Source organism: Halichoeres trimaculatus, unplaced genomic scaffold (assembly GCF_033239565.1).
Source record: "Halichoeres trimaculatus isolate MK-OKI-2021-1 unplaced genomic scaffold, fHalTri1.1 fHalTri1_scaffold_16, whole genome shotgun sequence".
Taxonomy (NCBI): Eukaryota; Metazoa; Chordata; class Actinopteri; order Labriformes; family Labridae; genus Halichoeres; species Halichoeres trimaculatus.
Genome location: NW_027437194.1, coordinates 22216250 through 22238886, shown reverse-complemented (window position 1 = coordinate 22238886; position 22637 = coordinate 22216250). Strand labels below are relative to the sequence as shown.

General features: G+C 39.9%; 1 protein-coding gene across 2 annotated transcripts in view; it reads right to left on the bottom strand.

Annotated features, from left to right (window-relative positions):
• The window catches only part of clip1b (CAP-GLY domain containing linker protein 1b), a 43546-nt gene that overhangs the window by 14206 nt on the left and 6703 nt on the right, over positions 1-22637 (bottom strand). The window contains exons 7-15 of one of the 2 annotated variants that reach the window (XM_074690108.1): positions 22327-22524; positions 20782-20885; positions 18857-18917; positions 17168-17272; positions 14294-14455; positions 13913-14008; positions 10449-10506; positions 10275-10360; positions 7124-7198 (exon numbers count right to left, since the gene is read on the bottom strand). In XM_074690108.1, the coding sequence (XP_074546209.1) occupies positions 7124-7198; positions 10275-10360; positions 10449-10506; positions 13913-14008; positions 14294-14455; positions 17168-17272; positions 18857-18917; positions 20782-20885; positions 22327-22524 (945 nt within the window). The remainder of the gene's footprint in view (positions 1-7123; positions 7199-10274; positions 10361-10448; positions 10507-13912; positions 14009-14293; positions 14456-17167; positions 17273-18856; positions 18918-20781; positions 20886-22326; positions 22525-22637) is intronic. The other variant, XM_074690109.1, reaches the window with a different exon arrangement.

Here is a 22637-nt window from a genome sequence, read left to right as displayed (position 1 = left end):
TACTCAGATAGAACATCAGCTTTTACTGAACACCATGAACACACTTCTGACATCATATTATTTTTGTCATAAGCTTCAAAAGCTGCAGAGAGACCAGAGAGTTTCTGGGCCATTAAGTGAGATGCTGCAGCTGAAACTTAAAATACACCCTGCCTTGATGAGGCTGCAGACAGCTGAGGATCAGTCCACGTGAAACTAAAAATACAAACCCTCAGACTTCACCTCAGAAAAACTTCTGTCAGCACTGAAACAGAAACTGTTCCTGAGCGCTTCATCAGACATGTGCAGCTTCAAAACAGCAAAGATCAATGATTAATTAACAGGAATGAGTCTAAAATCAATGCAAACACACATCAGGCACTTGTATTAAGACATTATTCTAGTTTTAAGCAAATTTCCTGCCAAGTTTTTTCTCGTTTCATTGGCAGATATTTTTTACTTGTTACAAGCAATTCAGACCTCATTTTTGTCTTAAACAACTTGAAACAAGACATTTTTCCAGACTAATCAGTTGGATGTGGCTCATATCAAGTATTACAAGACAAAAACACTTAATAAGATTTAGTTTTTATGCTGTTTGCAGCTCTTCTGTAAGATCTAAACCTCACACACACACTAAACACAGGTATATCAACACATACAGACCAGACAAGCTGAGGGAAGAAATCACCAAGTAAAACAGAAGAACTTCAACATTAATCTGCTCCTCCAGAGTCAGATCACACACCCCAAACACTCACACATGCTCATACAAACACAAACACATGCAAAACGACAGCAGCTCAGCAGTGCTGGAGAACAATCCTGCAGCTTTACGATCACCGTGGTTTTGAATCCATTATCTACTAATTCACAAGAGTGACTTTAAACTGTTTCAACAACTGGCTTCAGATCAAACATAAAGTGATAACGTGTTCTGATTTTCACCGTCTGTCAAGCCGTCTGCTGTTTCTGTTTGCATACTGTCGGCTGTGACATCAGCTGTGTTGTGATGCCTTCACACGTGAGTCTGTGGGATCTCCAACGAGAGTCTCAGTGTGCAGAAAGACTCACAAACACACAGATATAAAAACAGAAAGCAACAAAGTAAATACTGGGTCACAGCATGAAATTCTGCAAAGTCAAAGTCCCCTGATCCTGCACACACAGATTACACACACACAGACACAGTGAGCTGCTTCTGCTCTGTGAGGAAAGCTGGCGGTCGTACCTGGTAGTGAGGCGAGTAGATGTTGGTGGAGTAACCCTGATGCAGAGCAGCTATGTCCATGTTGTGCTGGTTAACCTCTGCTGATGTTCACCTGATAAAACAGCTGCAGCGTTGTAGCGCTCCCCGCTCACCCCTCGTCTCTACAGCCTGACACAGACTAACACAAGCTGGGCATCAATAAAGCATCAGCTCTGATCCCCCGCCGTGCACGCTGCAAGAGGGGGAATGGAGAGAGTGTGTCGCCGAGCAGACTCCCCCCTTTCCTCTCCCTCGTCTCTCTCTCAGTCGGGTTAAAGGAGCTGGGCTCTAACATTATGTAAGCCTGGATAAGCTCCTCCCCCTCTTCCCCCTCCGCCTCTCTTGAATCTTGTCACCTTGCTCTCTGACAGCGTACAGAGGAGCGTACACACGCTCTGAAGGATTCACCTTCATTCACAGCCTCTCTCATGACTCACAGCAGCTGCTTTACAAACCTGACAACAACAAACAGACGCTCACAGCTCAGACTTTCTGCAGCAGAGGAGATGGAGATCGATTCCTCTCCGAGACAATCAGAAGAATATTAACCTCATCTGTTTTAGTAACCTGTTATCAATCCATTATCATTTCAGCAAGAGCACACAGCACAGTCAGAGTGTTCTCTGTTTGTCATCTATCTTTGAGTTTTGGACTCCAGGCTGCTGAAACAAACCATTTCAAGATTTTGTTTTGTTTTGGGGAACTTGCAAGGAGTTTTTCTTGTCAATTTACCAACTGAGCAGTTCAATCAAATGTGAAAACACCAAATCATAACTGAACAGGTGAAGTCCTAAAATAATGAACCATTTTCATAACCAGTCAATCCAGCAGAGACTCTCTCAGATGATTTACTGTTAATAAACACAGGGCAAAGTCTTTCTTTGCAGCTCCTGTGAGGACTTTTAGCTCAGTGCTTCCTCTGTGTGATCAACAAAACCTGAGATGATGAGCTGCTCTGTTCACCCATTTGTACCCGTTCATCATCAACCCTTCAATGAAGAGCTCCAGCTCTCATCCCTCATTATCTGAGTATAATTTATTTCTCTCTATAAACCGATGCCTGTATGCTGATCTGGAAAGCGTTTCTCTTCTGTGGAGGAAACACCTGATAAAGCTAACAAACTTTCTCTCATCTAAATCTAAATATAAATCGTGATGTAATTTCAGCAAACATCTGTAAAATAGGTGGAGATGAATAGTAAAAATAGATCAGCTTCTTTTTTAGGCTTTTCTTGCTAGAGCCAGCCTCAGTGCAGCACTTGTGTGTCTACAGTGAAACTAAGACCTTTGGTTGCAAACAGATGACTGGACTCTACGCTGAGCGACATATGAACCAGGAAACCTCGGTCTACACTGATGTTTCTGGACTGAATGTTCACTAAAAAGGAAGTCTCAACTGGAAGTTGTCTCACGTTACCTGCAGACTCACTCCAGAGGAAGTGAGAGCTGACACCTGTCCACACAGGTGGGGATCACTTATTGCTGTCACGTGATGATCCCAAATCAGTTGAAAATCTTTAATAAAGCTGTTAAAGCTATGGTGTACAATTTGGAAGCTTTGTACGTCTTAATAACACTGTTTATAGGGCTGTTATGGTCCTATGGTCCAATCTACACAATATAAAGACCAAAAAGAACGAAAAAAATCCATTCAGTATATCCACTGCAAAGCTGCATACTAGTTGACCAAGCCGAACCCCGCATGGCGGTTCAGATTGTTCTGTGTGTCCATCCAATCTGTCTCCCTCGCTTCGCACCGTCATGCCCATGTTCCCACCTCGTCCTTCCCCACTACCCCTCTCACGTCAGCTAGCTGCTCAGCTACCGAAGCCAGAGAAGCCAGAGAAGCCAGAGAAGCCAGAGAAGATCGAAACCAGGAAGTTGTTAATGTTACCCTCCACAGGGAAGGGAAGAAAATGAAAAAGTTTCAAGGAAAAGGCTGAAGCAAGGAAGAATTATGAGCGATACAGGTGCCAACAGAGACTGAATGTTGGAGAAATGTACGACCGGTGGAAAAAGCTGCAGAGGGATTTGGGACTGGAGAGTGGCGCTGAGACAGCTGAGTTTCTGTTGAACAGGTAATGACTTTGTTTACCTTAGTGGGAGATGTTAGCTGAATAACTCTGGTTAGTCTGTGCCTGTACTGGCTAATGACTGAACGCTGCTGGTCGGAACGGGTCAGCTCTGTCAATAGATTTTAGCATAAGTTAGCCACACATCTTTAGAATTGTAAACTGAGCTGGTGAAGACACGCCGACAAAGGTAAAGCCTCGCCCACAGTCGGCTCTGCTCTGATCAGCTGACAGTGGCAACGCCAGACCTGCTTCGCCAGCTAATTCATGGTTTTGATCGCGCCCATCCAATTGAAAAAGCTACCAGTGTGTGTTACAAGGAGGATGACTATCTTGTTTGTTAAATTTTCTGCTGGCCGGCTTCTTGCTCTGTTGGAGGGAGGCGTGTTGTTAGGAGGCGATGAAGGGCCATACGAGCTGGGGGGGCGGGATCTTGGAACACAGAGCTAGTGGAATTGAGAAATAAAACAATGTTCCCCCAATGTCCAGGAAGTGAAAAGTTGATGCAGATGAAGGCTGTTTCAAGAAAGATGAGAAGGTGAATGCATGTTTGTGCTTAAAGGATAAAAACTGGTGTGTCTTTGTGTTGAGGCTGTGGCGGTTGTAAAAGAGTACTGTCACAGCAGGATGTGTTCAAGAAAGCCACATCTAAAAACAATGCAGCAGTAAAAGCTAACCTTACTGTGGCTGAAAAAATTGTATTTTTAAAGCAGTAGTTGCATTTATTTTATTTTACATTTAGTGACATTTAGCTACATTGTATGCTGTCTTACAGTCTTACAGTTACATTTGGCCCTTTTCGGCCAACCATTATGGTGATGTGGCCCCTAGTAAAAATGAGTTTGACACCACTGGTTTAGAAGATAATGGTCTTCTCTCCAGTGATGTTGTCTCCTTACTTAGGTATCGGAATTCAATTAAATTTAATGCAAAACCATTTGAAAAGCTTTCACAGAAGCTTCAAGCAACAGTTTAGGGTCTGTTGATGATTTATCCAAGAGTTTAAAACAAACTTCCTGGTAGCATGGATAAAAAGGTGATTTTGATTTTTCCCCTGGGTAGATACAGTAAGTCAGAAATTGTCTCAGTATCTGAAGTATATGTGTCTACAGATCCAGTAAGAAAAGATAATCTCCAAAGAGAAATAATATTTTACATTTCTGAGGCAACCTAGTGCAACTGTGACAGTTACTTCTTTTTATGTTATGAAATCAACAGGCAAAGTATTTACTCATTCTCATTTTGAAGGAGCCAATCCTGCAGCATCAGGACACACACTTTATTATCGTACAAAGAGGAGATAAAATCATTCTCCCTCTTTGTGAGCTTTAAGAACCTCTTCAGTCCCCTTCAAACTGCTGCTCTTTGATTTCAGCTCTGACAGTCAACGGAGGACGAGACGGGGAGGCCAGAGGAAAGGGTCTCTCTCAAGTCAAGCGTTCTTAAACTAAAGCACTGCTCTGTTCAGCCAGGCATCACACACACACACACAAAAAACTCTCAGACATGTGCAGGATGCAGTATTACATCACAACTTACAGAAAGAAACAGCTGAGCGGAGCACAGAGGCAGATGTAATAAATAAATAAGAGCTCTGAAATGTGTGTGTGTGTAAATCGTCCTCCACGGGGACTTACTTCCTGTTCTCTATCTCTTCTGTAGTTTTGTTGTATATGTAAAAACATTTTTTCAGTTTTTGTGACAGTTGTATTTTTCTGATCCTGTCAGTTTACTCTGAGTGAAAACATCACGTGTGTTTAACTTTATTTTGTTCACAGAAAAGGAGAAAGTGTTTGGATTCTTCTCTCAGGTGCAACAACCAAACTCACTCAGTAAAACGCTCTGATTCAAGTTAAAGTCCTGCTTTAAAACTAAAACACCTTAAACCATAGTGTCTGTTTGAATCCACACAGTAAGAGATCTTCATCCACAGTTAGATCTGCTAAATGTCTATCCCGGCCATCATCACACAAAGAAGAGTTATAGACAAGGATCAGGAAAAATCACACGACTGCTTGAAAAATTAGGAGAGCTCCAACATATCCTGTTAATAGTTTAACAGTGAGAGGATCCCAAACAGCTCTCTACAAACTGATTCAAAGTCATCTCAAAGTCTCCTGTAAAAAAAAAAACCTTCAGAAACATCAGGAGCTCTGTCTAACGTCTGATCACTGATCTCTGGAGTCATGAGTGAGAGCATCTGGAGCTCACAGGAAGCTGGAGGCACAGAGGAGATGACTGCAGAGAGGCTAAACAGCTGCAGGTGCAGCTCCGTCAGAGGAGCGGTGTGAAAACATGGATTCATAAACAGAGGTGAAGAAAAGAGGAGAAGAGAGAAAAAAAGAGAGATGATCTCCTCTCATGCGTGGCTGATTAAATACGATGACTGAGACGTGAACAGTCACATGCAGTCAGTGAGGGGACCCTGATGAGAACACGTAACAAAACCGCTGCAGGCTAAACTTATAGACGAGCATGTGTAAAGGTTTAACAGAGCTGTAGGTGCACAGGCACACACACACTGCTCTGTATTTCTCCACATGCTGAGCAGCGTGCTTAAAGCTTCACAAAGAGAGATACTTCAGAAACCAGAATATAAATGTTTTTGAGTCCAAAAAAACAGTTTGCTCGACTCATCACTTCAAGAAAAGAGGGAAGAGAAGTTCTGGTGCAGAGCCTTTATTTTTGTCCTTACATTCCCCCTTTCCCCCATCTAAAGTCTGTAAATGAAGCAGTCAAACAGGTTCAGATCTCTAAAAAAAGAGTCTCATGTGTTCAGGTTTATAGAATGACTTATGCACCAGAGATGCTCCTCACAAAGTTTTATCACAACGACTCAACTCTTTGAGATGAGTAATAAATAAAACTGTTTCCCAAAATGAGTTTCCTTCAGCAAAAAGACCATCAGAACGGAAAGGAGGAGAGGGATGCAGATGTATCGTTTTCTGCCTGGTCTTTAAAAAACTACAAAACATAAATTCACCATTTCAACATCAACCTGAGATCAAAACTGAGATGAAGCTGGAACAACCTGACCACACCATGACTCTCAGTTCAGCGATTTCTGTTTCGTGAAAACGTTTAGTTTATACAAAAAAGGAGTCAAAAGAACAAGGGATGAGTGGGAATACATCAAGAGGGGGAGAAAGAAAAGAAGTATCCAAAAAAACAGAGAAGAGGATGAAGGAGAATAAGAGGAAAAAGGATGTGAAGAAGAAATAGAAGATTAAGATTGTTACACAGGAGAAGAAGGAAGCAGAGAAGAAGGAGGAGAAAGATGAAGATGAAGGAGTGAAAACAAAAAAAGAAAGCAGAATAGAGATGTAATGAGACAAAGCAAAAGATAAAAAAGTAAGAAGAGGAAAAGAAAAAGGTTAAATAAGGAAGGAGGAAGGAAGAAGAGGAAACAGAAGAAGGACAAGAAAAGAAGACAGTAAACAGAAAGCTAAAAAGGACAGAAGCAAAAGAGAGAAAGAAAGAAGACTCAGAAAGAAAAAGAAGTAAGATTTAAAGGAAGAATAGTAAAAAGACAAAGAAAAACAGGAAGAGGTTGAGAACTTGGAGAACAGAGATTGAAGAAAGGGGAGTACAACTGAAAAAGAAGAAGCAGAGGGAAAAAGAAGGACATGAAGAAAAAGGAGAGAAGAAGGGAGGAGATTAAGAATGATAATAGGACAAACAGCAGGGACTGAGGAGTGAATCACTTCATGAACCAAAGAAAACTCGCCCAGATATTTAAGTTAAAGAGTGGTAGTGTTGAGTTCAGGGAGTGTGGGGATTTACAGACTCCTCCTGAAAATGCTCTTATGTGTTTTCAGCTCACCTGAGTCTCCAGCGTCTTCTTCTCATTGGTCAGCTGCTCCAGCGACAGGGCTGCCTTCTCTGACCTCTCTGTGGCCTGGAACAGATTTACGACATTTCAAACATCTTCAAGATCTCATCAAGAAGTCTTTAAAACAAGAAAAAATGGTTTAGTTCAGAACTAAAATAACTTTTTATGTGATCAAAAGTAAATTGTTACTTAAAACTTTGACCTAGAAACATAATGTCTGAACTTTTCTCTCGGATCAAAATCCAGAAATGCAACAAATATAAAACAATCTAAATTTTCTTTGATAATATAAGCCTTACAAAAAAAAACTCTGACCACATGGAGGCAGCAGATAAAAGATGGACACAAAAGCTAACAGGAAGAGTTCATATCAGTGATTATTTACAAATCCAGCTGCAGAAAAACAACAAAACAAGTCATAAATAGACGCATCTGTGTGCAGTCCACAATTTACCCTCCATAAGACATTTTTCCTGATCTTTACAAACTAAAGAAAATCCTTTTCAGAGCCCACCCTTTGAGCTGATCCACAGGCTATATGTACATTTTATTTTTTACATTTTCATTCAAACAGATCAGAGTCCAGAGTCAGGAAACATCAGCCCTGCTCTGGATTTCAGGCCCAAAGGGACCTTATCATTTAAAAACCAGCTCCAGTGAGGAGATCAGACAGAGGGTGGTAAAAACGTGGGCTAAAAAAAGGGAAGAAAGCTCTTTACTGAGTCCGCCCTGAGCCTGTTTGGCTCCATGAAGAGAGACAGAGAAGAAAGCTCTGACTTTAAGGAACGAGAACAAAACTCTCTGTTATGGCTGCGAGCTGTAAACGCCACCGTCCTCCTTCAGTTTGAGATAAAAACAGACGCTGTGCTGAAGCTCAGCCTCTTTTTCACCTCACTGAGAGAGAAGAGCAAGTTTAAAAGATTTTTACTTGTAAGGCATTTTTAAACATATTTTTTAAAATGAAGTCTCAAAGATGGCTTATGACAATTATTATAATTTTTCTTTGAATCATTACTTTTTCTCCACAGTGAGAAATCAAACACAGGATGGTGATTTGTTCGTGCTTTTCTTTTTATACTCAGCACAAACATTCGGTGCAGTACTCTTTTATCTTTTTATTTTGACTTCATGTATTTTCATATAGTTAAAGAGTGGGTATTCTACTCTACCATAATTTAAACATGGGTTTAAAGTAACAACGCTGGATGTTCTGACTAAAAGTGTGAAGATTTTCACACCTCTGTATATTTGTAAGTCGTAGAAATCCTTGAATCTGTCTACAAACTGCTTTGTCTGCTCCTCTCCTAACAGGCCCACAGGGGCTGGCCAATCAGAGGGAAGGGGTTTGTGGAGAGTGGGAACTTAAAGAGACAGCAACTTCAATGAAGTCTTTCAGACAGAGGTTAAAATAAGGGGTTTATGAAACACCAGTAAGAGAGAAATAGGAGGGCTTTTTTTTTACTTTAAATCATGTAATGACATCACAGAGGCCTCAGGGGGATGGAAGAAAAACAGATTTGTTGCCGTGTGTTACTTTTTTATTTATTCTATTGTCCTGTCTGTTCACTCTACAGCGTTCACTTCATATCTTACGGGTACATAATTTTGCATTTTTTAATTTGTTGTTTCTAATAACTTCCCTTTGTCTAAGTATAAAGTAAAATATAAGTTTGTATTCTGCTATTTTTTGTTTTCACCTGTAATATCACTCAGTTTTAATTCTGTCTCTTGTTGTAAGGTGCTGGGACGAGAGAACTGAAAGTTAAAAAAAAAACGTTTTATCTTATTTTTGACCTCTTTGGTGAAAAATATTAAAAATACATGACACTTGGTTATATACTGGAATAATGGGAATATAAATAAATATTTGTTGCTCCATGAATTTAAAATAAAACCCTGACTTTCCTCCACCACACGTTCTTAGTCCAGCTGCTCTTCTCTCCATCTGATGAGAACAGATTTAGTGTTTCAGTTTAACACGTCCTTACGCTGAGTGATCGTGGCTGACAGACTGGACTGCAGTTTGAGTAAAAATAGCTTTAAACTGCAGCGTGGACTCATCAAACCCAAATGGACTGAGCGTGCTCAGTGCATGTGTGTGTTAGTAATGTTTTAACAACATTAAATTCAGCCCGGGGACACGGTCGGCCTCAGAGAGGGAGAGGAGCTTTGAGCACACAGAGAGGAGGAGATTACTTCAGAGGGATTTAAAGATAGGAGCCCACTTTAAGTATGAAAACTTTATATAACATGAAGCTGTGACGTTTCATGGTTCCATAGAGAAATCTGAATAAATGTGCAGACAGCTGAAGCAGACTCAGCTCAGAGAGGAGTCGTTATCTCCATTATCAGAGCTGCAGATGTCTGAGAAACAAACACTGACTGCATGCACACACCTTCGACTTTATGAATAAAAAAAAAAAACTCAAATGCGAGACTTTCAAAAAGTTGAAATTCAAGTGAATATCCTGCATCTAAAAAAGAAGCGTGCAGATTAATCTGACACTGAAATATGACATAAACCCAGACTCTTTAGCTTGTGTGTCAGTGAAAATCTCCTCTTTTAAAGCAGACTGTCTGAGTCTCAGTGAAAAGCTCTCACAGTCTGATTAATAAAGTCTTTTCAGATGCGTCAGAGTTATCTGATGGTGTATTTGATTCACTTCAGCTGTAAATCTGACGCCCTGCTTGTGTTACATTCTGAGTTTATGATGCAGGAATGTTCATTTAAAGGCTCACAGGATGTTAGATGGTCCACAAAACTTCAGCCACACAAACTGGTTTCTGCTCTTACACAGGATTTTAACTTCTTTTTTCATTTATGACATTTTGTTCAGTAGAGAAGCTGATGGAGTGATCTCATAACCAACTGTGAGTTTAATTTTATCTCACCACAGCAGCCAAAACAAATAAAAATGTTTTCAATTATTATTTTTTTATTTGATAGTTGTTTTTTTTTGTTTCCTTCGACACTACATCCCCATCCTTCCCTCTAATCTGTGACTGATGGGAGCAGCAGATGATGCAAGATTAAAAAATAGTTTTCTTAACTGATGACTTAAATAAGTTGAAGAAAAAAAACCATAAAATCACACCAGGAACGACCTGCTTCAGTCTTTTCTATCAGCGAGTGTGAGTGTACCTGTTTGAGCTCCCGCTCCCTGCTCTGACTCTCCTCTCTCAGGGTCTGGTTCTCCTTCCTTGACTGCTCCACACTCTGCTCCACCTCTGAAAGAAAACAAAACACTGACTTTAAAAATCATCTCCACACAAACACAGAGAGACAGAAGTTTTCAGACTCATCCGATGGATTTACCTAACATGGCCCTGGCCGTCCTCTGGCTCTCCTCCTCGGCCGTCTCCAGCTTTTGTTTCTGAAACAGAGAAACATCAGCGTGACTTCAGGATAATCACTTACATGCTAACATTCCTCTACCTTTAGCTAACCGGAGAGTAATGACCAGAGACTGAAAACACGCCAGCTTTGGGATAAATGCTTCTGTTAATGAGGCCACTTTCAGGATGCCCACCAGCAGAAACACTGAAGATAACCTGAGTGAGGAAAGCTGCAGTTAAGCCCCCCTCTCAGACGGGTTCTTCATTATAGAAATATGCAGAAAATTCAGCCTTAAATAAACCCCCTGAAGGTCTCTAAAACTTATGACGACATCATCGACTCAGACCTGAAACCAGCTCAATCTGCATCCAAACAACAACATGAAGGTTTGTTCACATGCTCAGAAACAAAACTCTCACAGAATGACTTCAGTTACAAAACTAAACCGGCCCCCTCTGCTTAAGAAAGAGTTTTATAACTTCGGTTTAAAATGTGTGTTGTTTTAGAGATTCTGAGCCTGCTGTACTTCACGTCCCATCCAAGAAGCACAAGCTAAAGGTACAACGGTTGACAAACTGCACAGAATGAGCCTTTAAGCATCCAGAGAGGGAGATGACACCTTTCTCTGCAAATTCACAAACCATGGATCCACAGACACTGAAGATAGAGTTTTTATTTCTGGAGACTTCACAACAAAGCGAGTTAAATACATCTCAGATATCTCTTCAATCCGTGTATGGTTCGTTCTTTCGTTATTCTGTTTCAAAACAAAATGAAAAAAAAACAAAAAAACTGACTTGTTTTTTGGTTTTTCTGTTTAAAACCAAAACGGAAAAATGGAATAACAGAAAAAACGAAAAAACACGTTTTTCTGTCCTTGTTTTAAAATAGAAAAAACACAAAAAAATAAAATGTTGTGTCAAAATTGTTTGTGTAATATTTTGATATTTAATGTGAACATCTCTATATAAAAATTAGACAAATAACTCACATTGAAGGTTTATACAGACATGTTCCTGAGCTTTTTTCTTTTTTTTTTTATAGCTAAGCAACAAATCGCTGACGATCCACTCCATCTTATCCGCCCGCATCTGCGCACTCCCGTGTGTTTCAATGAGACAGTCAGTGCACAGTCTGCTGCTGTCTGACATGCTCTCAGATAAACCAAGAAACATCAGAGAAGATGATAAAGTTTTTTTTCTCTTCCCTCTTTTTCACCTGTTCCGCGAGCTATGACTCATTTAATGCGTAACGGCTTTGCGCCTTAATTTCTCTTCCGCAGCGATCTCTTATTGGTAAAGGAGCCGCCTTTAGGATCATAAGAAATAAAATATAGACTTTAATTGCTTCAATATTGGCTCACAGTCAGTGCACAGTCTGCTGGATTAAAACCAGGACAGAAAAACATGGTTTTCGGTAATTCTGTTATTTCGTTTTTCCGTTTTGGTTTTAAAACAGAAAAACAAAAAAACAAGTCAGTTTTTTCATTTTTTTGATTTTGTTTTGAAACAGAATAACAAAAAACGAACCATACACGGATTCTCTTCCTGATCCAGCTTCACTTTCACTTGAGCTGTCACACAGAGCTGGTTATCAATATGATAAATCAAACAAGAGTTCGTCTGAGTGCGCTTGCTGAAGCAACATCTGACCAATCACAGACATGAAATGTCTGCAGTCAGAACATCTTCATATTTTTAACTCAGAGTACCGATGTTCAAAAGCTAAACTCATAATCCAGACCAAAACAATCGAACTGTGTTTTCAGTAATGAAGGAAGAACTGTCAGATTGGACAAACTTTCACAAAGTGAACATGTGAATCACGTCTTAATGTTTCACTTTCACTCCAGGTGTACAGACAGATCTGACTATAATAACTCTCATTCCCCAACAATAATCTATCTCTGATTTCCTCTTGTGTGTGTGACAGGCTCAGTAGATCTTATATTCCAGCTGCGAGTCCTGATTTTATCAAACTGAGCAGTATGGAGATCTCTGCAGTTCTACAGTTTCATTTAGCAGACGCTTTTGTCCAAAGTGACGGGCAACACAAGCAAGAATTTAGACAGAAGGAAAACCTAGTTAGTGTGACAAAGTGTGACAAGTTATTTGTCTGCAGGTGCTGCCATTAAGTGCAGGATTTTTTTTTTAATAATGTAGGATAATCTGACCACAAGTAATTGCTGCAACAATATAGTTCAACCTTCAACAACGATCATATAGAGTTAGGTAATTCATCCCATCATTTGGGCACAACAGAGGAGAAGAGTCTGGCTAGTGATTTGGAGCCGCGTTGGGAGCACCAGGCGTCTTTCACAAGCAGAGCGCAGTAAACCAGAAGGAGTGTAGACCTGGATGAGGGACCCTCAGGTAGGCAGGTTTGGGCTATAGGTCTCTATAGCCCAAAGGTAATAAACTCTTAACTAATGCCTCTAAATACTTCTGTGATATCACCATCATTACAGTCTCTGTTGATATCAGTCTGAGGCTCAGCTCGGCACAAGCAGACTTTCCCCATGTGGGGATGGTCTGATATGTTCTCCAGGACAGGAATTGGAGGGTTTTTCCTGGAAGTGCTGCTCTCCCAGGATCCAGAGAGTAAGCGTGTTGTTATTAATCAGTACAACTGTGTCACCTCTGTTATGTGTTAACCTTACAGAAGAAGAGCTCATTGTTCAGACTTTATGTGTGTTTGAGTGTGAGGCTGCTGACAAGCATATCAACATTTAAAACAAGAGCAGACTGCAAAGAGCTGCAGAACTCTGTGGGCATGTTTGTGCCTGAATATTATTCATCCAATACTTTATCAACTATCAGATAGAGGAAGAATTTCAGTCTTTTAGTGGACTCAGTCTTCTCTCCTCCTTCTTTCTTTTGATCCTGATTAAAGCTGAACTGAAACATCAGTTTGCTTTGAAGTTTTACGTTTTGATAAGAGGTTGACATAAACTGAGGGACTGTTATAAGTAATTGCTTAAATTATATTAAGGTAGAAGCTGCATCATACTAGAAACAATGTTAAAAAAGCACAATACCACAACAAAGCTGGTAAACATTTGAGGAGGAGGAGGAAAAAAGCTTTGGTCAGTTATTTTGTTGTTGTGGCTCCATTTTTGCTGAAACTCTAAATTTCAAATCCAAGTGAAAAAACAGTCATATGTTGGGTGCTGTCTTGGCTTTGACACAGGTTAAACTGCTGAAACAAACCACTGATGTTTGTGTGACTGTATCACAAACACCTGAACATTTCATTCTTGGGATCCAACGCTTTTGCTTTTTCCTGTGCACGGGATGTTTTGTCTGTCTCAGGAACTTTACATCTAAACATGAGAGCTTTCTGCGTTTCATAGACGTGTGTTACTTATTCCAAGAGAGAAGAAATAAACTCATCATTGAGGAAATGACGCTTCAAGGACATAACAGGGACAGACGTTTCCTCACCAGGTCATTCAGCTGCTGCTCCAGCTCGCTCTTATCCTGCTGCAGAGACTGAAGCTCCTTCTGTTTGCTTTCCACGTCCACACTCAGCTCACTGATCTGTTAAAGACACAGCGTATAGAAGAGCTTACACACAACACCTGAGAGGAGCTGTGAATTATAAATGAAGCTGGTGGCGAACAGAACATACTGAATATCTCATACTGAAGAACTGTGAACAGAAACTACACCTCTCTTTGTTTACGTTTCACAGCCTGCTCTGAGATGTATGATGAAGATGATGAGAAACGATGAGTTTTTACACACAGGAAGTATCAAGAATCTGCAGCTCAGCCTGAGACAACCTAAAAGACAAAATGTGTCTGTGAAATGTTCAACACAAACCTTCTTCTCCTGAGTCTGAGCCTGGGCCTTCAGGCTGCTGATCTGCTGCTGGGACAGAGACGCAGCGTCTTCCTTCTGCTGGGACGCCCGCAGCCTGAGCTGCAGGTCTGACACCTCCCGCTCCAGCTCCATGATCCTGGAGCGCTCAGACACTGTGGCCACCTGCAGCGGGACGAGTGGAGAAGAAGGTGAAGGCAGAGAGGAGACAGACCGAGGGCTGAGAGCTGAGGGAGCAACCCTGGGGTCAAACAGGGCTGAGATCAAACACCTTAATCACAAAAAATGTATCTTTTTCTTCTAATTACTAAATAAATAAATGAAAAAAGTACAGATTACCTCATTAATCACTTCATGTTCTTGTCTTACCTTAACGACATTATTGTTCACTCAGGGTTTACTGCTTCAAAAATACATCCTCATATGAAGCAACTTAAAAGATGAACCTCTGGATGATCATACCATTGTCTTTTTTGCTGTCATTTCATACAGAAACTAAAACACTATGAGGTAAACAACCCCTCAAAAATACGCATGTTCTACACGGATCAGGTGCTGATGTGTTAGATTTATAATGTTTACACACAGTCAATAACTTAGAGCTGTAAACTTCAAGTCCTCCATCATATGTCTAATGTAATAACCACTGATCTCTGATAAATAAAACAGATTATTCAGTTGTTATTTTTCCACAGGGAGTTGTAGAGGAGGAGACTTTGGGGATTAAAGTCTTACTCCTGGAACAGTTCGAAGTTTCGACTTTCGGCTTTAAGAAGCAAAGATAAAAGATGGCAGAGCTGAACATTTTTCTTGTTGTCAACAAACACCACGAAAAAGACCAAAACCAGTGATGAAAGCATCTTCTTTAAAACTCTATTTGAGTTTGGTTTGATTTGAAACTGTCAGCGTGAGGCTATTTATAAAAAAACAATCCTGTGTTTTTCAAACTCCTATCTGTGATCTTGTACCTTTTGTTTATAAGTAACTATTTTCCGACGTTGATCATGGATTATTTATTACCACACATGGGGCAGACGTCTTGGTCAGGTCATCCTGCAAAAGAGATCTTGATCTCAACAGGTTTTTATCTGGTTAAATAAAGGCTAAAGAACTTTGTTTATAATGTCAATCACAGTCTAATATACTATTTTTTCTTTCTTAAGCACTGAGCAAGTCCACAGCAGCAGGAAAAAACATAAAAGATATTAAGTTAAAATCTTGTCATGCTATTCATTTTAGGGATGCACGATATTGGATTTTTGCAGATATCTGATATGCTGATACATCGAAACCCCTTTTGGCCGATAATCACAAGTTTGTTTGTTTTTTTCACTGTAAATAAAGCTAAGTCTATCCTGTACTGGAATTTATTTGTTACTCTTATTGTGACTTTCTTATTTGTTTAAGAAACACACATAAAACAAGACAAAAAACATTTGATTTTACCATAAATAAGAAATGTATTATTTTTTCAAACTCAAGACATTCAGTATTGAAATACAGAAAAATAATTTCTTTAGATCACATGAACTTTAAATGTACAATGCATTTTTAAATATAACCAAGTTGCATTTGGTTATTTTAGAGCTACTGTAACAACCTGGTGACAGACACAGAGCTCTGCAGTGCAAATAAATGAAGTGCTATATTTTATTTAAGGAGCTTATTTTTCAGATGGTAAATAATAATAATTCTAACTGAATAGCACCTTATCGGCTGTGCATATCAGCAGAAATGTTCATATCTGCCGATACCGATAAACGTGTTTTTAAGCTTTTATCAGCCGATACTGATATTGTGCCGATAATATTGTGCATCCCTAGTTAATTTCTCCCTCCTGCCTGCTCATCTTCTGTCTTTGTCAGGTAAAACACCATCATTGTTTTAATTTCTAGTAAGATAATTTTCCTGCTTTTTCTTTGCTTTAGTTTAAAATTTTACAGACCATAAGTAAACCATGATATTTACAGTGTTTTGGAGGTTGTGTTTAGTTTTGTCTTAGAAATGTTTTCCGAGTGTGGTTTTCATAGATGCTATTTCAAGTTTTAGACCCAACACCCAAGCACATGGTTTTTATACTTTCTTAATTTCCTTTTAGCTTTATTTTTGTGCATCAAATAAATAAATATCTTTCCTGCAGTCATCAGCTCTCACACACTGTCACTGTTAATCTATTTTATTGTTGCTGTCTTTTTAAACGTGGCTTTCTCTTCTTTCAATCCATTCATGTTGTTTTACACATCTCATCATCTTGTCTCATCTGACTGAAAAGTATTTAAACAAGTACCTGTTAATATTCTCTGGCACCTCGTATTTCAGAGTTTGCCTGATGCAGAAAATGTGGATTCATCTTTAAGTGAAAAAAGCCTTGAACATGTTCATGTTTTTATTAGTCTAGAAACTATTTTTCCAAACCAACTTTATGCAGCTGTTAAAGTGAATTATAGATGCCTTACAGATGTGATGCTCATCATTTATGAACTATTTTAATGTTTAATGCGAGTTTTAAATGAACCCATGAGTCTGAGGCTGAGTGTGGTAAATAAGAGGGTCTAATAATAATGGTTTTGGTCTTTCCTCGGGTGATCTGTTGAAGAAAAATGAAGGCTGACTTTTTAAAGGGAAGGCAGAAGTCAATCTCTTCTGGAAGCGTCATGCAGACATGCAGATTTCTCAGTGACAGACCTGCACCGTTAGAGAAGCTGGCTGAGATGTTTGTGCCCCTGTGTTTGAGGCTAATCCTGGACTGAACCATGAGGGATTAAACTTCTGAAAGTCTGCAGAGAGTTTGTGTTTCCTTCAACATGTCCTGATCATCATTATTAAAGCACATCACTCAGTCCTGCTGTGGGGACAGAGCGGGACTGCCAGCATTACCCTAGTGTCCTCTAAATCCCTCTGGAGTTTCTCAGCTTTGGTCTTTTCAAAGAGCAGGCTCTGCTCGAGCTCCTTTATGTGGACATGCTCCAGCCTGGTCTGCGTCTGTTAGTAAGAGAGAGCAGGAAGAGAAGGAGAACAAACACCACAGTAACACTGACACGCTGGCTCAGAGAGCCGCCAACAGAAAGAGGACTCTGAAGAGAGAGGAAGAGGCAGTGAGTGAGAAGCTCTGATCCTGTTTTATCAGCTGCTTTTAGACAAAAGAGAAGATCATCAGAGGAACTTGGGAGTTGATAATTCCAATAATCTCTTTCAGAGTCTCAAAAATCTTGTATTTCTCTTCTAAAAGAACTTGTTTGCTTGTAATCCAGGACTTGAGGGAAGCTAATTCGGGCTGTAATTCCTCTGAAGAGGACAAAGATGAGGACAAGAGAAGGAGATGAAAGTGTCTGAGAAGACTAAAAGAAGAAGAAACAGCTTCTGAAAAGAGCAGCGTGGATGAAAAGAGGGTAAAGTGAGAGCTGCAGATGGTTGGAAAATCATAAAGTCAGAGTGAGTGAATGAAGGATGAATGAATAAATAAAGGAGCAGGAAGAAAGGCGATGTCAGAGCCAGAGAGCAGATGAATGATTCAAAGAGTGCAGGAGGAGAGGAAAACCCTTCAGACGGTGATTGATTTCATCAGCAGCTCTTAGGTTTCAGAGAAAACTAAAAGCAAAAAGCAGCTAGCAGCCAAACTCAGCATTATTAGAGGAAGTGAAGGAGGAACTTCGAACAGAGCGGGACGAAAAACAGCAACACACTCAGGCTTTAAGTCATTAATACTGTGGTTTTAATTGAGACTGAAGCCGGTTCAGACACAGGTGTCAGCTTGAATCACACGTCATGATTTCATCCCTGACTCTCTGAAATACATCAGAGGAAGATCTCAAAGACACTATCTCATTGGTTAAATGTTTGGATTCATCCCTTAAGTGTGAAATTTATTAGACAGCCGTGATGAACCGATGCAGAAGATACCGGACGAGGGGAATATCTGAGAGAGGATTCATAACAACCGAAACGCACCGAGAGGAAAGGACAGGTCTGCTTCAGACATCAGTCTGTCTCATGCATAATCTGACACAACAAGGACTCATTTGAATGAAATATGCATAAGTGTTTATGCCTTGTAGTAAAATTAACCTTATTAGACTTAATATGAGCCACATTCAGCTGATAGAGCCTTCATGGTGCTACAATCAGCTGTAGTGATGCTTTGACGTCTTTTCAAATAGATGAAAAGAAGGCTAAGAAAGATCTACATTTTATTCTGAAGGTGAGATTTTATCTTTCAGGTTTACTTCCAGTCAGGAGTCAATATCAGTTAAGTGAAGCCAATGCTTATCTCTGTTGTTCAGTGTTTGACATTATCATTTTAAATTTTAAAGAAACACCTAAAACAATAATAATTCAGAGCCCAGCATCTTCAGACTGTGGGACTGAAACCTGTGATGATGGCGATTCGAGGATAAATCTCCCGTCGTCTGACCCCGGCTTCACTCTCAGCAGAACTTTAATCATGGATCCATTTAGTCTGTCATTACTTAACCATGAATTCAGGTTCAGACACGTGGGGGGATAAACAGCTGCAGTTAGAGAGGGGAAATGTTTAATTGAGGAGCAGATTATATAACAGAAAGTTACCTCCAGGTCTCCTTTGGTGATGCACGCTTCTTCCACACGAAACTGCAGATCCTCCACTTTCCTGTCAGACAGGGACCATGAAAACACTTCCTCACAGAGCCTTTAAACTCCAAAGACACATGCAGGAAACTTTTCATTCACTCAAATAATTTAGGTTAACTCCTGTATAACTTTCAAAGTTTTTAAGATTTTTCCTTTGAATTCTTCTTGTATTTTACTTTGCTTAAGAAATGTTACGACTTGTAATCCTCTGGATCTATGTGACAACAGGTGTTTGATTTAAATTCTCTAAATGTGACCTAAAAACAGGATGCAGAACTTTTCCATGTCACAGGAGTATTCAGACAAGAGAGATATTTGTCATAATTTCAACTTAAAAGATATATGAAGAAAGCTTTTCTCATTCCGATCAAAACATGTGGTAGAAAAATTTCTTGGTGTTCACTAGAGACATAGAGTATGTATCCTCAAATATTAAATCATGTTATGCAACATGAAGCTTCAGAGAGAAGTCACTTTATCAAACATAAACAGTTTTCTCTCTGGAAACAAACCTTCAAAGTGAACAAACTTTTTCACAGTTTGTTTTCAGCAGGCTGCGGAGCTAAGGTGTAAATCATTAAATCAATGTGTTAAATGTTTTGATCAGCTGTCTTTTTGTCCCTTGTGGCACCTCATAGTGTGGCTGCTGATTCCTGCTGATGTTGTGATGGAAAATAACAATACACAGCGCTTCTGAACGGCTCATCTTACTTTGAAAAGGTCCTGAGTGGCTCAGCTGTCAAGTCAAAAGTGCACTTTGTGTCAAACAGCATTAAAAATCACTGAAGTACTGAAAAAGCTGAACTCAGCAAAGCTTTGTATGAGTTAGGATAAGGTTGCTAGGCGCCGCCCTGTTGGTTGTGGCTGCCTTTTGAAGCAGCTATCTCTTCTTTGTCCATTTCTTGTAATTTTTTTTGTCTCTTTTTTTGTCATCTTTGTATTTAGAGTGGATCATTACTTTGTATGGACACCAAACTTTTTGTATCTTCAGTGATTTTATTACTACTTTTTCTCCTGTGTTTGTCTGGAGATCCAACGAGTAACCATGGCTGCATTGTTTACATGTGAACTCAGCTGTTAGCAGCCTGTAGCATGTCAATGCTAACTGGTGCAAGGCCTGATGTCTTCCCACAGGGTGAGGAGGAGGTTTGGACGTCGTGCTGGTTCTCAGGTGTGAGCTAAGAAGTGATGACGCGGACCTGTCCTTCCATCCATCGTTATTGGGAACGTAAGATCTATCTCCAATAAGATGGACGAGCTAGCTGTGCTAACCCAGCAACAGAGGGAATACCAGAAGGCAGAGTAGATTCATGCTATTCACAAACATGGCTAACAGAGCAGACAGTGATCCAGGAGACAGATGGAGCATGACTGAAGAAGCTCAGTCCTGGACCCTGTGGAGGTGGAGGCTGGCTGAACTGGAGAATGATGGACAAGCTGTCGTCATCTATTTTCTTATGGACCTTTTTGCACTTTCTATACACTTTCTTACTTCTGTTTTCTTGATTGCTGCTGTGACTTCAATTCTGTTGTACTTGTTAGAATGACAATAAAGTTCTATTCTATTCTATTCTATTCTATTCTATTCTATTCTATTCTATTCTAAAGAGGCGGGTCTTAAGCCTCCTTGCTAACAGCTACAGAGTGCCCACCTGTCAGTCAAACAGCCTTGCCCTTATATAGAGAAACCTCATTAGTTTAATAACTTTTACACTTCTGGCTCCAGTTTTTTTCAGAGGTTACTGCTTGGTCTGACAGTATCAGAAAATAAAGTTTTAAACAAACAGGAAAAGTATGAATCAGAGAAACAGCCGAGCTGGAACTTCTGTCTCTGATTGCACCTTCACTGTTCTCTCAACAGGTAAAATCTGAGGAGCACTCACCTCTTCTCCTCCTCCAGCTGGTTCAGCAGCTCCACTTTGTCCCGGTCTGCTGCCTCCACCAGCGAGCGCAGCTGATCCATCTTTGTCTCCATCTCCACTGCGTACTGGGACACACAATGAATATCACAGAGACAAAAACAGTCAGCATGGCCGCTGATCATAAGCTGCAATCACGAAGATTTGATTTCCTGTATTCCAACCTCGGAGGATTTTGTCTTTAAGAAAAAACACGTCACTGTTTGTTGTTCCAGATCATATCTTTAAAATCTGCAAATTTCAACGAAGTTACTTAGACACTCCTCGTGAGACCTGACCTCATGGTTCAGTTACTGCTTGTTCAATCATAGTTTAACCTTAGATTGACAAGTTCTGTTTGTGGAGCACATCCAGCTGTCAATAAATCTGACCAGTATGAACAACAAACTAAAAAGACACAAAGGGATGCAGGTTTATCTGAGTGCTGTCAAAGAACACCACGTGTACAGACGTTATGATCATCCTGCGTTTATATCTGATCCTCTGCACAGTGCTGTGACATTCTCCACCCTCTCTTCTCTGTTTTCTACTCTCTCAATCGACTAGTCTCTGAATAAATGCATCAAAAGAGCCAAAAGAGAAATATTTGACAATATATTATAAAGCACAAAGAGGAATAAAAAAATGGAAATAAAACAGCTTAAAGGATTAGTGGACCAAACAGGCAGGGGAATAAAAACGTGTCTTTAGCTGAGATTTAAGGACAAGATGGAGGGAGCATGACGTCAGACCTCGTTTTCATTTACATTCAGGGAAAAATTAATCTAATATTTTATAAATCTTTACTTATTGATGGACTGTAGGGGTTTAATCTTATGAAAAAGTTGCTTATAGAGACACACTAAATGTTCCTGATATATCAAATAATCGCAGAATTTATTCAGAGTGGAGCTTACATCAGGAGCAGCTGTTTACAAAGCTCAGATAAGTGGTGTTTACACCTAAAATCAATTACAACAAATTTATTATTTTTACAGATAAACCATAAATTTTGATGTGTAAGAAATACTCTTGAGTAAAAGAATCTTGTGAAGTGGTTTGACTGTAGCTCACAATAAATCAAAGTAAGGCTGAACTGTTTTACTAACAGCCAGCATTACTGAAAACAGATGCTCTCTGAGGAAGCTGCGAGGCTGCACACTGTGGAGGAACCTCTACTCTCTGGGAGACCCCAAAAACAAGCTCTTCGCTGTATATATAATCTGTGTTTTAGAATTTATGTAGTCTGACACTAGCTCAAATCTTTCAAATAAAAAAAAAAATCAAAAATATATCTTAATGATTTTTAGTTTTGAGGAAAAGGAAAAAAAGAGATAGATTACATTTGATTTAAAAGTTTCTAAAATAAAAGAGTAAACTAACTTTTTATATAACTATTTATTATGAAATCAGAAATGTCTGAGCTACACTGACAGAACATAAAGAATTGGATAAATGATGAGAACAAAGAGAAGAAAGATTTTTTCTCTGGAGCGTCTTCACTGTAGGATGTATGTTTGTGTCTCTGACCTGATCGCGTCCTTTCCTCAGCAGCACCAGCTCCTGCTGCACCTCCCCTGCCTGACTTGTTGCCTTTGCCACCTCGTATCTCTCCAGGTCTCTCTCCGCCAGCAGCTGCTCGATGTGCTGCTGCTTCTCCTTCAGAGCCTCCTGCAGCGCCGTGGTACCCGAGATCTTACGGGCGTAACGAGCAGAAGTCTCCGTCAACTGTAGAGAGACAGGGATTTGATTTGTGTAAAAGCCACAGATCCTTGAATTATGTAGGGTAAAAAAATATGACTATAGTTTCATTCAAAGCATGGATTAAAAACAGAGGGAAA